We start from the raw sequence: 15,658 nt of genomic DNA, 5'->3' as shown, positions 1-15,658 counted from the left end.
GGGGATTCATGCTGGACTTCCACAAAGTCTTTCAACTGATGAGCTACTAGGTAATTTTGAAAGTGATGAACATAGCAGTCCTGATATTTTGACTGTTTGATGTAGAAGTGGTGAAAGCAGTAAGTAGATGTCCTGTTAGAAACACCCTTGCATTGGCAATCCAGGATTGATCAGATGCTTAAAGAACCTCTGATTTTGTAGATGCTGTTTCACTACTTGGAAAAAGAGAAGAAGCAGAGGGAAAAAATAGTGCACTGATTTGTAAAGAGGTAATGACAGTATTTTAGTGCACCTTGCAACTGCAAAATGGAAACAGATGGCACATATTTTACCAAGTGGAGCTATTTCACCCTGAAGGATGTTCAAAGTCACACAAAGGGAGTTCTGCTTGTAAATCCCATTATTGATAAATGGTTTCTAACGGGATTGGTGCTGCTTACTCTTACTGTGCTCGCATATGTGCACACATATACATGCACAGCTTTGAAAATGCCTTTCATGGGTTCACCTCCTTTCATAAATGCCAAAATAATTTTCTATTTTCTGGTATGTATCTTTTTTTTCTCTGAACTTTATAAAGGAATTGGTACCTTCTCCCCTCAACTATTTTCTTTTGAATGCTTAAGTCAAAAGGGCTCTTTTCCCAGAGTTAATAAATTTGTTACTGGAAATGGAAAAGGAGTTTTCAATTACAGCTGGCACTTCTGAGCCTTCCACTAGGGTGGCAGGTATCCTTGGGGAAAAAATAAGCAAATAATAGATCAGTCTGAGAGGATGGATGGATGGATGAGATATGTTGTGTATGAGTATTATGGTACCTATATATTACTGTGTAATTTCAGTACTGTGCTCATTCTTATAGCAGGAGTGAGAGGGGGCCTCTTCATAAGCTAGTCCAAAATGGCCATTGTTGCTATTGTTATTACCTTATTTATATTCCTTTACTGCCTTGCAACCTTTCGTACTGAGTAAAACCTGTGTTGGATGCTGTACAAATTAGGAACAGGTAGATTGCTTTTCCACAAATTGCTTACAATGTAAGTAATACTGTAAATCTATTCTTGTATAGAGATGTCTTCATGTTGTTTTCTTTTTGATTTACTCATTTTCCCTCACAAAGCAGTTCCCATTAAAACATAGCTGCAACAGTTCTGCTGTGGTCTAGAGGGTCAGTTGTGCAAAAATTATTCTTCTGAGCCTGCGCCTGAGCTTGGCATGTAAGAAATGTAGGATGTGAAAAGCCATCAGGTAGTGATAATGTAATGTAAAGATCAGTGGAGGTAGTACTGAATTAGCCTGGTTTAGTTGAAATTTCAAACAATCAGAATCTTTGTTAATTAAGAGGTAGAGCAACCTGTACGTATGGATTATTTAGAATGACAGACAGAATTATTATATAAACTGCATGTCTGAGATGAGAGCCCTTCTGATCTAAAACACAAAGCATTGGCCCCTTGAGCTGGGGCAGCCTGACCTATAGCTAATAGTAGAAGTAGGTCCCTTATGTTCAGTCCTACAGGGTGAAATGTATTGCAGGAAACCAGCATGTCCTGGCATGACCCCCCTTGGGGTAAAAAGCGGTTCAGATAGCTAAGGCTGAGCAGTTCCAGTTCCTTCCACCTGCTGTGACCTGCCAGTCCTGCTGAGCACAGGGACAGAGTCTGCGGGTGGTTTTTATCTGTGCCAGCCTCCCACAAGCATGCCCAGGAAGCAATTAAGTGTTGCTTTTGCATCACAGCACAAGATAGCAGACCCACGTTAACTTTGATGGATTTTTTTTTTTTTTTTTTTTTCTCCTTGTTTGCACAGGCCCTTCATGCTTCTGCCACCGCTGATGGAGTGGATGAGAGTGGCTATCACCTACGCTGAGCACCGGCGCAGTTTAACTGTGGACAGTGATGATATCAGGCAGACAGCCAGACTGCTCCTACCTGGACTGGACTGTGAGCCCCGGCAGCTAAAGTATGTGGAATAAGCTTTATAAGCAGCTAAAGTAATTGTAACTTCTTACAGTATTCTTCTCACTATATTTCACCGGAGCCAGATCTCAAAATACTGGACAGGTGATACACATTTAACATTTTAGTATTCCAAAAGATAAAGAAACTTTGGCCAAACACTGCAGCTGGGGTAGAAAGATTTTGTCTTGCCAAAAGTTACATAGGAAGACTGAGACAGAGAAGGATTGAAACACAAGTATTTGTTTTTTATGCTGTAGCCTTAATTACAAGATTATTCTTTGCTTTTTGAGATACCTTGATGAAAAGTATCAGAACCTTTTAGAATCCTCCCCTCACATATATATTGAACAGAGGTTTATAATTAGCTTGATTCATTAGCACATCATAGGTGTTTTATTCAGGTTTGTAGTCCTTTAAGTTGCTCTCATTAGCGCTGGTTTTGATATCAGGGTTACATCTTGAACTTTACTACAAGGTCGTTTCTTGAGTGAGTTTTGTCCCCCATATACCTTTAGGTTAAATGAGTGGGTGGAACATGTTAATAACAATAAATAATACTTCTATCATGCTCTTAAGTGATGAAATGATCACCTGAAAAGATAAAAATATGTCCTTACTCTTTGAATTATTTTTCATGAACAATAAAAGCAACAAGAAGCTTTTAATCAGGAGTCCTGGATCTGTCTCTGTTGCCTTTTACTTTTTCCTTCTGGCAGCCAAAAAGGCTCTTGCTTTTTGCTACATCTCTGTCTCCCCATCTGTGAATTGAAGGGTAGCACTTACTACCCACAAAACCTAATGTGAAGCTAAATTAGTTAATGAGTATGTGGGTGCAATTAGATGACTGAATGTTTCGTCAGTACAGCTAGCTGACTCCTAGACTTGCTCTCAGGTCCTGCCTTTCTCCTGAGACATGGTACCTGACTGACTAAGAGTGTTGCCAGTCTTTTTGAAAACTAAGATAAACAGGTGATCCTCAGCAGATATTTAAACTCCTTGGCTTCAGAATGAAAGGGAGTATCTGAACTTGGACTTGGAGTTGTCCGGGAACACTTTTCTTCTCCCTTTTCTCTGCCAGTGTACGTGTGCTCTGTGTCAAAGCACACACTACTCTGGCTTATGTGTGGATGGCAGGCACTAGTGTAGGCAACTTAATACGGGCTAAACTAATTTTACATATGTGCCTAATGCTTGCCAAAACCTTTTAAATTCTTCAATGAACGGTACCGCAGAAGACTAAAATAATCACAAGTACTTCAGTCAGTCTCATGGTTTTTCTTTCAGTCTCTCCTTTAGAAAGACTTTTGATTTCAAGACTGAATCTAAACCTTCTGCTTCAAAGGCATCCCCCTCTCTCTCTTCACTGCTTATTTGTGCACATTAATATACAAAGCACAGGTAGTTCCTTACTTTATAGATCCTATACCTTAAAAAAAAAGAGTAAATAAAAGAGGGCAGGGATTTAGGTGTTTGATTTTCCTGCTGATATGAGCTAAAGGGAAACACTTAGAGACAGCCTTTGTGAAAATGGGGTTCATATCAGTAACTTCAAACTGAAGCCGTAATGATACAGCTATGGAATGAAGGTCTCAGTAGAAACCCAGGAGGCCCAAAATAATGTAAGCAATAAATAAGTGAGAAGCAGGTATAAAGGGCCTCAGCCACAGTATGTGGGATATTCAGGCATAAGGTAATTCAATTGCTGGGTCGTTAAGGATTAGCAGTACAGGAGTATGTTAAAGGTTTCTATCCAGTTTGTTGTTATTACAGAAAGAATGACAATTCTGTAAGAAAACTAAGATCCTTTCACACCTTTTACCTCACCAAACTGCCCTCCATAGGGACATATGCAGTGTGCATTCCCTGCAGGTGAATCAACCTGTTTTAAAGTAACACGCATCACCTTTGTGATAGAGGACAAAAATCAAAGTTAAGCTTGACCAGGTCTTTGTTCTGAACTGTCTTGCCTGAGTTTTATTTTCAGAGGTCTAATGATGTTCTGAGGTGTGTGGTATGAGAGGAAGAGCATTGTCTTTTTGCTGCATGAAAGATTTAAACTAGCAGAAAAAAACCCATGAGAGAGCAATGCCTCGTTTCCAGGGCCTATTATATGATCCTTTAAAGCAGTCATTTGTATCTGGTCATTACAGCACATTTATGGGAAAAGGAAATCTTGGAGCTGAAGCCAAATTTATCCCTGACTTGCTGTGTGACTATAGGCAAATTGCAACTTTCTCTTCCTCAAGATGCATAGGCTGAAAGTCATTTAATGATAGTTCCTTGCAGTGGTGATGCATCAGGTAGGGTATGTTGAAATCCCTGAAAGAGAAGTTGTGCAGAAGAACAAAGTATAATTAGTATAACCTGAAATTCAGACCTCTAATACCTATTCTCTGACATAGACTGCTTGGGCAGTATAGTCTTCCACAACTGTTAGTGCCTTAGTGGATGAAGCCTTATAATATGATGCTCTCAGTTTGTTTGCCAGACAATTTATAAACATCTTCAGTACTCACCTGTTACTGGTTAAATGATAATATAAATAGGGAAATGCTAGATTGCAAAGAACTGTGTTTCTTTTCCATCTACTTAAATATAAATGTTGGGATTTTAATGTCACACACTGCTTTTTTTTATTATTTTTTTTTCCACATTGCAGGCCAAATTTAAATCACTCACTACTAGTAGTTGTAGTAGTAGTTACTGCTTATGAAACCCAAAGAGCACACCAGGCTCGGGCTCCTTCCTCAAGCTATCCCTTCCCAAACTAGGACCTCAGCCCTACCCCTTTCCCTGAGCTCTGCCCCTCCAATGTCTCTTGGTCCCCCGTCAGTTCTTCACTTTATCCCTTGGGCCCATCTGAGTGTACATGGGAGCTGCTGCCTGCCTGGGCAACTGCAGGAGCACAGGCTTTACCCCAGGAAGCATGCAAGAGTTTGCCTCTTCTCCACAGGATAACAACTCACACATGGAAAACCAGCTGTGACTGCAGCTGCTGCACAGCAGTTGTGCATATGTGCGCCCTCCCCTCTCCAGCTCTTGTAGGATGCTCTAATTTTTATCACGCTCTAAAAGAAAAAGTGAACTTACATCTATCAGAGCACACTGGCAAGCCACCGCTACAGAACAGCAAGTGTACGGGAACTGCTGCGTGGGCTGAGCCTGCAGGTCCCCCAGCAGTAAAGCTCACAAATTTAACTGCAAATTCTTGTGCCCGACCTGGCCTCCTGGCAGCTCTACACCAAGAACTCCAGTGCACCTTTCTGCTGGGTCTCTGACAGCTCCTGGCAAGTGTTTTGTTTTGCTGTTCTCTCTGCAGGGCTGTCAGTGAGTTGTGTGTGTCGGTGTGTCCTGTCCCGTCACCCCCTCCCTTGCTCCAACAGTGCCTGTAAATAGCACTGGGTGGAACCATGTCTGATAGCAGAATAGAAACAATGTGCAAAGACGGGTACCATCCCTTCAAAACCTTTTGTTTTCTGAGGCTCACTGGATTTCAAGTGTTGTAATTTTATTTCACTTCGTTGCATAGGATTCTTCTCCTCCTCCTCCTCCTTATTATACCAAGTAATTGCATCCTATCCTACATAGTACTGTAGCATCGAGATGCTGTACCAGTTACCTTAGTAGAACAAGATTATTAATTGGCTAGCCTAGCTCTAGGATTTATATATATCTAGCATTAAGCCTTTTTTACCTTACTGTCCTCTTGTGCTCTGTACTATGTGTCTAATCTAGTATATCTGGGTGCTGCAGAGATCTTGTCTCATGTACTCAGCTGCCTCAAAGACAGGTTTTATTTGCAGATGTATCTCCAAAGAACAACTGTCACTTTGGTTCGCTGCTGACCGTTCCCCAAATTGTAGCCTGGTGCAGTTCCTTTCTGAAAGCAGCTGTGGTGAGATCCTGGTTTCCCCTGTACAATGTGACTGGTCACCAGGCTGTGCAGGGATCTTTGTTAACTCAGCGTATTGTTCGTAGCATCTGCTCACCATTTGTCATCCACCATCAGTGCGAGTTCAGAAGCATTAAAAAATGACCAGCTGAATTAAAACGTGAATAAGATTCATCTTGAATCTTTTACGTGAAGTGATGAGTGTTTTACTTATCTGGCGGGCCATACAAAGTTTCCAGAAGAGGTTAGCCCTGTTGAAAGAATCTCATTTTTCAAAGGAAGCTGGCAGGCTGATATCCTGCTCACTAAGAGTTGCACAAGAGCCTGTGCTGAAAACCAGTCAACTAGTAGAGGAGGCTTTCACCCTGAAATAACATCAAAGGCCTGGCCTTATCAGTGCCCAGCTGAGATAGGCAACACCTCCAATTTGGCAGTGTTTCTTCACTGAAGGAGATACCCTTCCAGGTTTGGAATTTAGAATTCTCTGAGCAGATAACCAGAGAATTTACAGTAATCCCTGGGCTCCTTCCAAATGAGATAAAGGTCGTTTGATAGTCATCTAAAGGATAAGGATTTAATAGAGCTTCATAGAATTGTTAACACACTTCCTTTCATCCAAGTGTTGGAAAAAAGAATGTTCTACTGCCTAAATTTAATTTTAATATTCTTTTTTAATTTTAATTTTCTTTTCCAAAAAATAATAAGGATCATTATTTTCTGTCAGAAATGGCTGTTGTTTCAAGGTAATAACTAGTCTGGTGGACAGACAGCATAATTGTTCCATCCTAAAATTACACTGGTATTTTATTAGATACACTTTCTCTCTACCTGTTTCTCCTCCTTGCAATATGGTTTTGTATATGTTTGATGGAATATCCCGTAACAAGCAGGAAAATACAAATACGATGCCCAAAAGATATGCAGCTAATTATTTAAAGCAGCTGGGTTTTGGTGGGGATTTTTTTGTGAGAAGCAGAACTAAGGAAACCAGGTTGCTGCAGGTTTTCAGCCTGTGACACCGGTCCCACCAGAATAGCCTCAGTGCTGCTGTAGCCCCGTTACGGTGTGGGAATATTCCAGCATCGCTTCCTTTCTGCTGGATAAGATGTAGCAGAAGCAGTGCCTGGTCCAGAGCCACCCTTGGAGTGAGGGGCTGGGTGGACAATACCACTCTTGCCAAGGAATAAGGTCTTCTTCCTGTCTTTCCCTCAGAGAAGGGCAGTAACGAGGTTCCTCTTGGACACCTTTTTTTTTTTTTTTTTCAGTTTTAACATGAACTCACTGTGTTTCTCTAAGAACTAAAACGTCCATCTCCAGTATGAGTGATGTTAGCCAGATTTTTCAGAAATGATTATGCAGTGGGGAAAGCTATGATAGGTATAATATGAAGGCAATAATATCATAGGTATAATATGAAGGCAGTAATACGATAGGTATAATATGAAGGTAATAATATGATCGGTAAACCCATGAAAACTCATAAGCCTGATTTCTGTAAGAGACAGGGTTTAAAAAAAGGGGGAAAAAAAACCCAAACCAGAAATCATTTTGCCTTTCACAGACCTGAATGCTGCTTTAGTTCCTTCCGGAGACTGGACGCTAAGGCTGCCACTGAAAGATTCCAGCAGGATCTGGGTTTCCGAATGCTAAACTGTGGGAGGACAGATCTGATCAACCAAGCAATCGATGCGCTGGGGCCTGACGGGGTTAACACCATGGATGATCAGGTATGCCATACAGCCACACACACAAAAATTCTTTACATGAACAAATTGCGTGTTCCTTTCTATGTGGCAAATCAATACATGCGATGGTAGCTGCCTCTGCAAGGCTTTTCTAATTCTAGCTTGTGTTTCAGCCTGAAAAATGTGTCCCTTAAAAACAAACAAAAACGTAACCCTCAAAAAAGCCAGTCAAAGCCTGGAGTGAATTGTTTCTTTATCAGCTGGAGTGTAGGTCTGCTCTTTGGATGGCCTCTCCCAGACACTGATGGAAGACAGGTTAATATGCTGGCTGCAAATGGAAAGTCTGATGTTGCCTTAATGCTAAGACAACATCAAGACAAACTGGTTTTTGCCACTGACACTCTCTTCTGGTTCAACAGCCCAAATCCAGTCTGGGTCAGTGATGAGTGACCAAAAGGTGTTACTGTCTGATGGCTTTCAGGCGCACAGCGAGTTACGTGTTCTCAGTACAGTCGGGCATATAGAAACAGCACCGAGAACCCCCACAGCGTGGGTATCACTCAGTATTAGCTTTGGTGAAAGTCTGTCAAGCTGATGGGTCTGGTTTTTCATTTTGCCCTGCTCAGTGCTCAGCTACATTGAACCATGGGGATTTGGGAGTCTGGGGAGCCTTCAGCTGCTTCTGCTTGCGCTGTCAGTCCCATCAAGTAACAGTGGAGTCTTTCTCTGGAGCATCATTCAATGCATGGAATTAGCTTACAAACTCCCCCAAATAAACACTCGTAGCTGTCACAGCAGTGAGAATGAGCTGTCATGTCTCAGAAACAATAGGATATTTAGCCGTGGGAAGGATTTATGTTCAAGTAGAGAGGCTTTCTCATAGACAGCATTTTACTGCAGTAGCATTTCAGACCAAATTCTGAAACTGGCACAGCTTCATGGTGATTTCCACCATCCTGCAGTTTTAAGGAAGTGTGAATGTATAGACAAATATCAGCAAAAAACTACTCCTGCAGAGGCTTCTACCTAGGTAATTGCCTTGTTTACATATCCAATACACGAAGCTTTGTGGTCACAGAGGTGGGGCATCACATCATAGGCGCCTTGATACTGACTTTAATAAAGTGACAAAAGTGGCAGATTTATGTTATGAAGGTTTGCCTCTTACTTCCTGTATTTTTTTTTTTCATAAGTTTTTGCAGTTATTTATGTAACCTGGAGGCATTTTATTCTCTCAAAGCAGATTATTTATTGTCATCCTATTGATGTCATCTTCTAGCCAGTCCTACTGTGAACAGGGGGACCATAGCGAGCTGGTGGCTCTACAGAACGCAGCTCCCATGGCTCAAAGCAGTGTTTTGGCACTGACCAAGGAGGGCAAAACAGGCTCCCTCTGGAGACATTGTGGCTCTCAAATTCTCCAGTTCCTTGATTCTGGAGCAACTTATCTCCGTAGCTACACAAGTGTACTCCGTTGCACTATCAATCCCAGATAGAGTTAAATCCAAACGCCAGCAGTGAACTCTGCCATCACTGGAATGTGAAACCCCCTCTGAACTTTGCAGCTAGCTTGTTTTGCCCTTATGTAAAGGAATGAGCCAAAGCCAGATGCCAAAACCGGGAAAAACTGACTTAGACATGGCAACAGAAAGCTGGTCTCTGTCCTGTTGTAGGAAAAGAACTGGCTGAACAGGAGCCAGCAGTGTGCCCAGGTGGCCAAGAAGGCCAATGACATCCTGGCTTGTATCAGCAATAGCTTGGCCAGCAGGGACAGGGAAGGGATCTTACCCCTGTACTGGCACTGGTGAGGCCGCCCCTCGATGAGTGGGTTCAGTTTTGGGCCCCTCACCCCAAAAAGGCCATTGAATGACTCGAGCGTGTCCAGAGAAGGGCAACGGAGCTGGGGCAGGGTCTGGAGCACAGGTCTGCTGGGGAGCGGCTGGGGGAACTGGGGGGGTTCAGTCTGGAGAAGAGGAGGCTGAGGGGAGACCTCCTGGCCCTCTACAGCTCCCTGAAAGGAGGGTGCAGAGAGGGGGGATGAGTCTCTTGAACCAAGGAACAAGCGCCAGGACAAGAGGGAATGGCCTCAAGCTGCCCAGGGCAGGGTCAGGCTGGCTCTGAGGAAGGATTTCTGTGCAGAAGGGGCTGTTGGGCGTTGGAATGGGCTGCCCAGGGCAGGGGGGAGTCCCCATCCCTGGAGGGGTTGAAGAGTCGGGTTGACCCAGCGCTGAGGGATCTGGTGGAGTTGGGAACGGTCAGTGTGAGGGTCATGGTTGGACTGGAGGAGCTTCAAGGCCTTTTCCAACCCAGATGATTCTGGGATTCTGTGAAGAACGTTTAACAATGGCACCTGGTAAGCTCAGTTCCTATATCCTGATTTATTTTGGTTATGATGTGTCATCTTAGCACACTGCACAGTAGGCAGGAACCTCTGAGGCATCACAAACAGGCGCAACCACCTCTCACCAGACAAGTACAGCAAAAGTTTTGTTGCAAATCCTGCAGTAGACAGAACTGTTGGACTAATTAAAGTACAGGCCTTAGATCCAGGTTCAGATTTTGACCGTTCCCAGAATGTGACAATGTCCAATGTTGAGGCATGTGTTCAGACCCACTTTTACGTGTATGTGTATGGAGATACATTTAGAGAGAAGGAGAGGATTCAGAACATATCTGCGGAAACTTGAGTTCGGAGCAGGACCCTGTATTCCCTTTTAGTGGAGACTAAGCAGCACTCTGGTTTTACAGGATTTGAGGTGTGTAGGAAAACGATCTCTTCTTCCCTTTGTATAGTGAGGAACAAGCAGGGAATGCAAAACTGGTATTACAAATTTAAAAAAAAGGGATGGCAAGTCTATACAAACCTGGTAGTTTTAGAACCCTGACTGGCAATAAATATGGGCTTGTGCCTGCAGACCTGAGTATTAAATTCTTACTCATCCATAATGAGTGGATCCTCCCAAGCCCCCCAAAAGCCAAAGAGTCACCCTCCCCACCCTGAAACATCACTGAAAATGTGTGTAACTGCTTCAAATGCAGGAAGATTGGAATTGTGGCTGTTTTGAAAACACACCTTTGCAGATACAAGATCAGAACTCCTCAGTGTGAGGTGTAATTCTATTATACGATCCACGTCCCTCTCTAAACATAAAGCTGTAAAGCGATGCTGCCTGTGAAAAAATCAAATGCTCACAATAATTAAGGAGGGGGGAGAAGCTGTAGTATGTGAACAGGGATGGATTTTACTAGGCCATTTCCTTTCTGTCCTTGGCTACTTCTGGCATGAACTCCGTAAGTAAGGCTCATTTCTCTCATAATTCATCTCTGAGCTGTCATGGTTTGCTGGTTGAGTAGAGAGAGAGAAATTTATGTGATTGAAATGCTGAAATATTGTGGCAAATAGGATTTTAGCAATGGGGATAAGTTGCCAAATAAATTAATCTTGTGTATTTTTGTGTTGTTTTCTGCTTTCGGTTCATCTGGCTACAAATGATCCAAGAAATGGTATTTCTTTTCTGGCAGCCTTGAGAAAGCTCAAGAACTGTGGACAATACACGGCTGGGATTTTCAGTGATCCCTTTTGTATTCTTGCAATCTTGTCCCCTGATGTTTTGTCCACATCAATTTCCAACACTAGTGCATTGTGCCCACTCTGCATCAAAACCAAAATGTTTTGAACATACGTGTATGCTGTCCCTACACACATGCACGCCCGCACACGCTCTCTTCTGTAAGTTAAGATTCGAACTCTCTTTGTCTGACAGTTTTGCTGTTGGTAGGTGTAGAAAGGTAACTTTGTTTTCTATCTTCCTGAAGGGTATGACCCCACTAATGTATGCCTGTGCTGCTGGAGATGAAGCCATGGTCCAAATGCTTATAGATGCTGGAGCGAATTTAGATATACCAGTGAGTAATAGAGGACCCTCTCTCCATAATTATTCATCTGTAAACTAACAGGAGCGGTTATGAAATCTCTCCTAGCAACTGAAGGCTTCATTTCTGGAGCTTCTGAGCAAGCCACTTCTTTCAGAAATCATTGCTTCAGGGATTTGGGAGGGGGGAAGAAAACCTTCAAAACCTCTCGGAGCACTCAGTGGCTCCAATGATGATTGGCATTGGCAAGTCTAATAGGCGGGGGTGGGGTGGGGGGGGGGGGTGTAAAGGGGCCTCTGTCCTGAGGGAGCTGCCACTAGGAGAAACCAGTAAGCCCATTAAAAAGGCCCCGGGGACTGGACGGAGTGCCTCGTGCTGGCAGTGTTCTCTAAATGGCGTAAGTTCCCATTCCCTGGGGTTGTCACTGACAAAGAGAAAAGCCCCTTACGTGCGAGTCTAAAGATTATGGCAGACAGATAACGCAGTGGCCAGTGACTACCTGGTTCCTTCCCCCAGGTTCCCAGTACCTCTCCGCGATACCCGTCAGTCCATCCCGACAGCCGGCACTGGACTGCTCTCACCTTTGCTGTGTTACACGGGCACATCTCTGTCGTTCAGGTAAGCAGAGGGAACCCCCTGGTCGGGAATATTTACCGGAGATGCGGAGGGCCTGACCTGCAGCACCCGCACAGCTGGGCTCCCTGGGCATGGCTCCGTCACGGGCTCCCTGTGCACTTTGGTGGAAGCCTTCTAAAAACCGGTGGAAACTGGCACCTTTTGAAAATAAGAATACAACTGATTCTTTTCTTGGGAAACTGTGAATTGATGACACAATGCATAGCAAGGCCTCGAGGATGAAACACAGTCTGTTTCCTTATTTTTCTTTGGTTTCAGTACTGGACCATGGCTTACCACTTCCAGAACAACACTGCACAATCCTTTCTTTGCTATTAGATAAACTAGTGCTTCATGTGGAGTGGTTACAGGTAGAGCGCTTGATCAGGATGCTTTCTGACATTAGATGTTAACTGCTTTATAAATTTACATGTGCAGAAATTCAGTGTATGCTGATTTCTGCTCTAATGGCAGCAAATGATCTGTAACTTCCTTCACAATCCTTGAGAATTGCATGAACAAGGCTTTGGCTGATGGGGTAGTTGAGCCTCTAGCATCCTCCCCACTCCCTTTTCTGGGGAACTAAGGCCTGGGGGCAGCGGAATGGGGTGGAGTCCTGGAAATCCTACCCTAACTTCAAGAGGAATTCAAAACTGATCACAGCAGATAGTCAATTGCTGGTGAATTTAATTTACCTTCTGCTCAAAGGGAGGAGAAAAAAAAAAAAGATTTAAGCAAATGGAGGCTGCACACACTCTTTTTTTGTTTGTGTGCATTTGTGTGCAATTGTAAATAATTACAAAGATTAGATCCCACCTGGCAAATTGCTGGGGCAGCGTTTGGTATTACAGAGGTTGGACAGCCTTAATTTACATGCAAGATAAGAGCGTGATTCTCCCAGGAGATGTAGCCAAGTATATCAAAGCTCCTCTTGGACTGCATTACTCAGTGTTTGTTTCTTTTATTTTAGTTAAAACTTCTAAAGATTACTTTTTTTTTCTTTTTTTTTTTCCATTTGGTAACTATTATTAAAAGGGTAGATGTCAGGTTTTACTGAAATCAGTGTATAAAATCACCTTTCCAGTTAAGGTCTACTGTGTGATACTTGCATGGAATCTCAAGACAGAAATGAATCAGCAGTTGTGCTCTGCAAAGTGTTTTATTGTAAAAATGTGAATGTGTGTGCTGTGTGCGCCAAGGCCAAGGTCATCGCTAATTGGGGATGGCTGAAACTGTGAAATTGTGACACCATTATAGGATACAGCCAGCTGGACTCCTACACCCAGTGGTGGAACCTCGGCAGCAGCCGAGCCGGGCAGGGGAGTGGGGCAGCACCCCCTCCTGCACCCGCCAGCGGAGCTCCGGGTGCCCCGATGCTGCCACCCCCTTCATCTTGGAACCTTCTCCCCTTCATCTGGCAGGGGGGTAATTTCCCTTTCGAGGAGCTCGGTGCCTTCAATGAAAGCAGGTTCTGTGGGTGGCAAGTCGCTGCCAGGGCTCCTCCCAAGAGCCCAAGAGGGATGTTTGGCCCCCAGGGCTAAGTCCCTGGAGGTGCCCCGTTTCCTGCACACAGCGTGAAACTAAATAAGAGAGACTTCCTGCGCTGAAGAGAAGCTCTGATTGCAGAGCTCTTTGGAGTTGGGAAATTACAATTGCAAAACCATGTTCATAAAGGAGATTTAAAATAAAGAAAAAAAGGTGATGTTCTCCAAGCTGCCAGCTGAGCACCTTTCCAGCATAAACTCAATATTGAAAGCACAGTAAAGCAAAAGAAACTCTAAATTGACATTCAGGGGAAGATCTTAGTTCTAGGCTGAGCGAGGAAACAAGAGAAATTTGCCTTGTAATAGGTATTTTGCTTTAGCCTTCGAGATGGTCCCTCTGTGTGCACGCTGGTTTTCCTTTCTAACACAGAGCCTCTTGTTTGCTCTTTCTGAGCTGCTCTTTTCTCAACTCCTCGCCTTTCCTGTGTCTGTCGCAGCTGCTCTTGGATGCTGGTGCCCACGTTGAGGGCTCTGCCGTGAACAGCGAAGACAACTACGCTGAGACCCCTCTCCAGCTGGCTTCAGCAGCAGGTAAGCTCGGGGCAGCCCCGGACACACTGTCTCTTGCTACCACAGAACCACCACAAACAACTTGCATGTGGATCCAGCATCTGTACAATGCGGGAGGAGTCGCTTTGCACTGCCATCTAAGCCGTGGGTACAGGCCAGGGAGCAAACGGGTAGCACAGGGAGCTGGCTACTAAGAAGTCAGAATTTTTTTAATTCCTAAAACAGTAGTAGGAACCCCGTTTGGGTTGGCAGCAACTAACAGCTGTTGGCATGAGGCAAGAGTTTGATGGGCACTAAATGAGTGTCTGCTTTTGCGACTAGTCCCAACACTCACCTCCTGCCAGTAGTAAAGCTGAGTGAAACAACTTTGCACAGGGCACTGTCAAGAAACATAAACCAGCTACTGTCTAGTCTAGGCACGTCTTGGATCTAAATAACTTCCAGATGCAAAAATTAACAAGCTTAAATTCAGCCTGGGGAAAAATAACTGCTATATAAAGAAATTTGTTTCATTCATTTATTAAATACAAGTAAAATTCTGCATTTCTTCTACCTGTCAGGAGAAGAGTTTAGCATTCTGTGAACAAGTCTGTGCTAGCCTGAAAGTACCTGTTGTTTTTCAGCACTTTTCACCTGTTTTTACTTATTTTTCCCTTGATTTCTTTCTGCTTCATTTTTGAGCATTTACAAAGACGAGTCTCTGGCTTGCTCTGTATCAGGCTGTAGTGAAAGGATTAAAACAATGGTCTCCTCCCCTCCTAATGACAGCACCTCATTGTGCTGGGTCTCTTACTCACTACTCTAGCTAACAAAAATGGTAGAGGGGCCTGGCTGGACACAGACTGCACCCATACACATGTCTGCAGGATGGTTTTCAGCAGCAGCGGGTGCAGTGTGGCTCCCTCCTGGCCTCCCCCGTTAACCCCCAGCTGTGCTGGCTGCATGCACCTCGCTGCTGTGCACTGAGAGCACCAGGCCCGTTTGTCTCCCTTCACTCTGCCTCTAGCTAGCTGTGCGTTATGAGGTGATTTAAGTGCTTTAAGTTTCTCTCCCAGAGCTGTTCTTAAGCCTAACACACGCTTGCAGGGTGCTCTGAAAGCCTTCGCTGGTAGCACAGAAGCTGCTGGTACAGTGTCTGTTTCCAGTCCTCTGTTACCTGCTTTCAAAGAGGGAACAGATGTGGAATCCTCATGATGTTTCTGTCATTTTTTTCCTAGGGAACTATGAGCTGGTCAGCTTATTGCTAAGCCGGGGTGCTGACCCGCTCCTGAGTATGCTGGAAGTCAATGGGATGTCGTCATCGCTGCACGAAGATATGAATTGCTTCAGTCACTCAGCTGCACATGGGCACAGGTAAAGCTCCGTTCACGGTCAGGGGTTTTTTTTCCCAAGGCTATTGCTGTGGGTATTCCCATGTGGCTTTCTTTATATTACATGTCTTAGACCCACGTCCCTGGGGCTGCAGTTCAGAAGATGGCCTTAAGACTCTGGCAACAACCATTTTTAGTGCCTCACAGTTTCTCAGATATTCTGAGTGGGATGTAGGCAGTGCCTTTTGAGCGTTTTGGGGAATTAGAA

General features: G+C 44.0%; 1 protein-coding gene across 4 annotated transcripts in view; it reads left to right on the top strand.

The window, feature by feature from the left end:
* Positions 1 to 15,658, top strand: part of ABTB2 (ankyrin repeat and BTB domain containing 2) — a 146,656-nt gene that overhangs the window by 118,924 nt on the left and 12,074 nt on the right. For 3 of the 4 annotated variants that reach the window (XM_074918464.1, XM_074918461.1, XM_074918462.1), the window contains 6 exons: positions 1,810 to 1,962; positions 7,415 to 7,580; positions 11,355 to 11,444; positions 11,928 to 12,029; positions 14,008 to 14,101; positions 15,298 to 15,433. In XM_074918464.1, coding sequence (XP_074774565.1) covers positions 1,810 to 1,962; positions 7,415 to 7,580; positions 11,355 to 11,444; positions 11,928 to 12,029; positions 14,008 to 14,101; positions 15,298 to 15,433 — 741 coding nt within the window. The remainder of the gene's footprint in view (positions 1 to 1,809; positions 1,963 to 7,414; positions 7,581 to 11,354; positions 11,445 to 11,927; positions 12,030 to 14,007; positions 14,102 to 15,297; positions 15,434 to 15,658) is intronic. The other variant, XM_074918463.1, reaches the window with a different exon arrangement.

This window comes from Athene noctua, chromosome 14 (genome assembly GCF_965140245.1).
Source record: "Athene noctua chromosome 14, bAthNoc1.hap1.1, whole genome shotgun sequence".
Taxonomy (NCBI): domain Eukaryota; kingdom Metazoa; phylum Chordata; class Aves; order Strigiformes; family Strigidae; genus Athene; species Athene noctua.
This window is presented reverse-complemented; position numbering and strand designations above follow the sequence as displayed.